At 60.7% G+C, this 425-nt stretch overlaps 1 protein-coding gene across 1 annotated transcript in view; it reads right to left on the reverse strand.

Moving 5' to 3' along the window:
- LOC104076041 (sterol 26-hydroxylase, mitochondrial) overlaps positions 1-425 on the reverse strand; it is a gene marked incomplete at its 5' end in the record, with an annotated part of 2,715 nt that overhangs the window by 1,496 nt on the left and 794 nt on the right. Inside the window, 2 exons of the mRNA XM_009576748.1 lie at positions 7-50; positions 184-419. Coding sequence (XP_009575043.1) covers positions 7-50; positions 184-419 — 280 coding nt within the window. The remainder of the gene's footprint in view (positions 1-6; positions 51-183; positions 420-425) is intronic.

Consider the following 425-nt stretch of genomic DNA (forward strand, 5'->3'; position numbering starts at 1 on the left):
CTCCACCTGCCCCTCCAGCTCTTCCATCTTTCGGTCAATCAGGGTCTTGCCTGCAGGAACAGAAAGCGGGACCCAGCGCTGACAAAGCGAGGGTGGCCAAAAGGACACGTGGACAGGGACTGCCCCACTTTTGAGGGTCCTAGTTCAATCCCACCGCGCTGGGCACCCATCGTCGCCGCTCACCAAAGGCGAAGATGGTGTCCCAGCTGTCCAGGTAGCGGTCCCAGAAAGGCAACACTTTGCGGCTCCATCGGGGCAGGACGGTGGCGAAGATGGAGTTCTTGAACATGAGGTTGATGGAGTCGATGAAGCGCTGGGTCTCAGTGGGGACCTGCTGCTTCAGGCACCCGATGCGGGTCTCGAAGAGGATATAGGAGATCCCTGCGGGGGACAGGCCACATCCAGACCCCGCGGGGATGGGAAGA

The sequence above is a fragment of the Fulmarus glacialis genome, unplaced genomic scaffold, assembly GCF_000690835.1.
Source record: "Fulmarus glacialis isolate BGI_N327 unplaced genomic scaffold, ASM69083v1 scaffold29844, whole genome shotgun sequence".
In the NCBI taxonomy this organism is placed as follows: Eukaryota; Metazoa; Chordata; class Aves; order Procellariiformes; family Procellariidae; genus Fulmarus; species Fulmarus glacialis.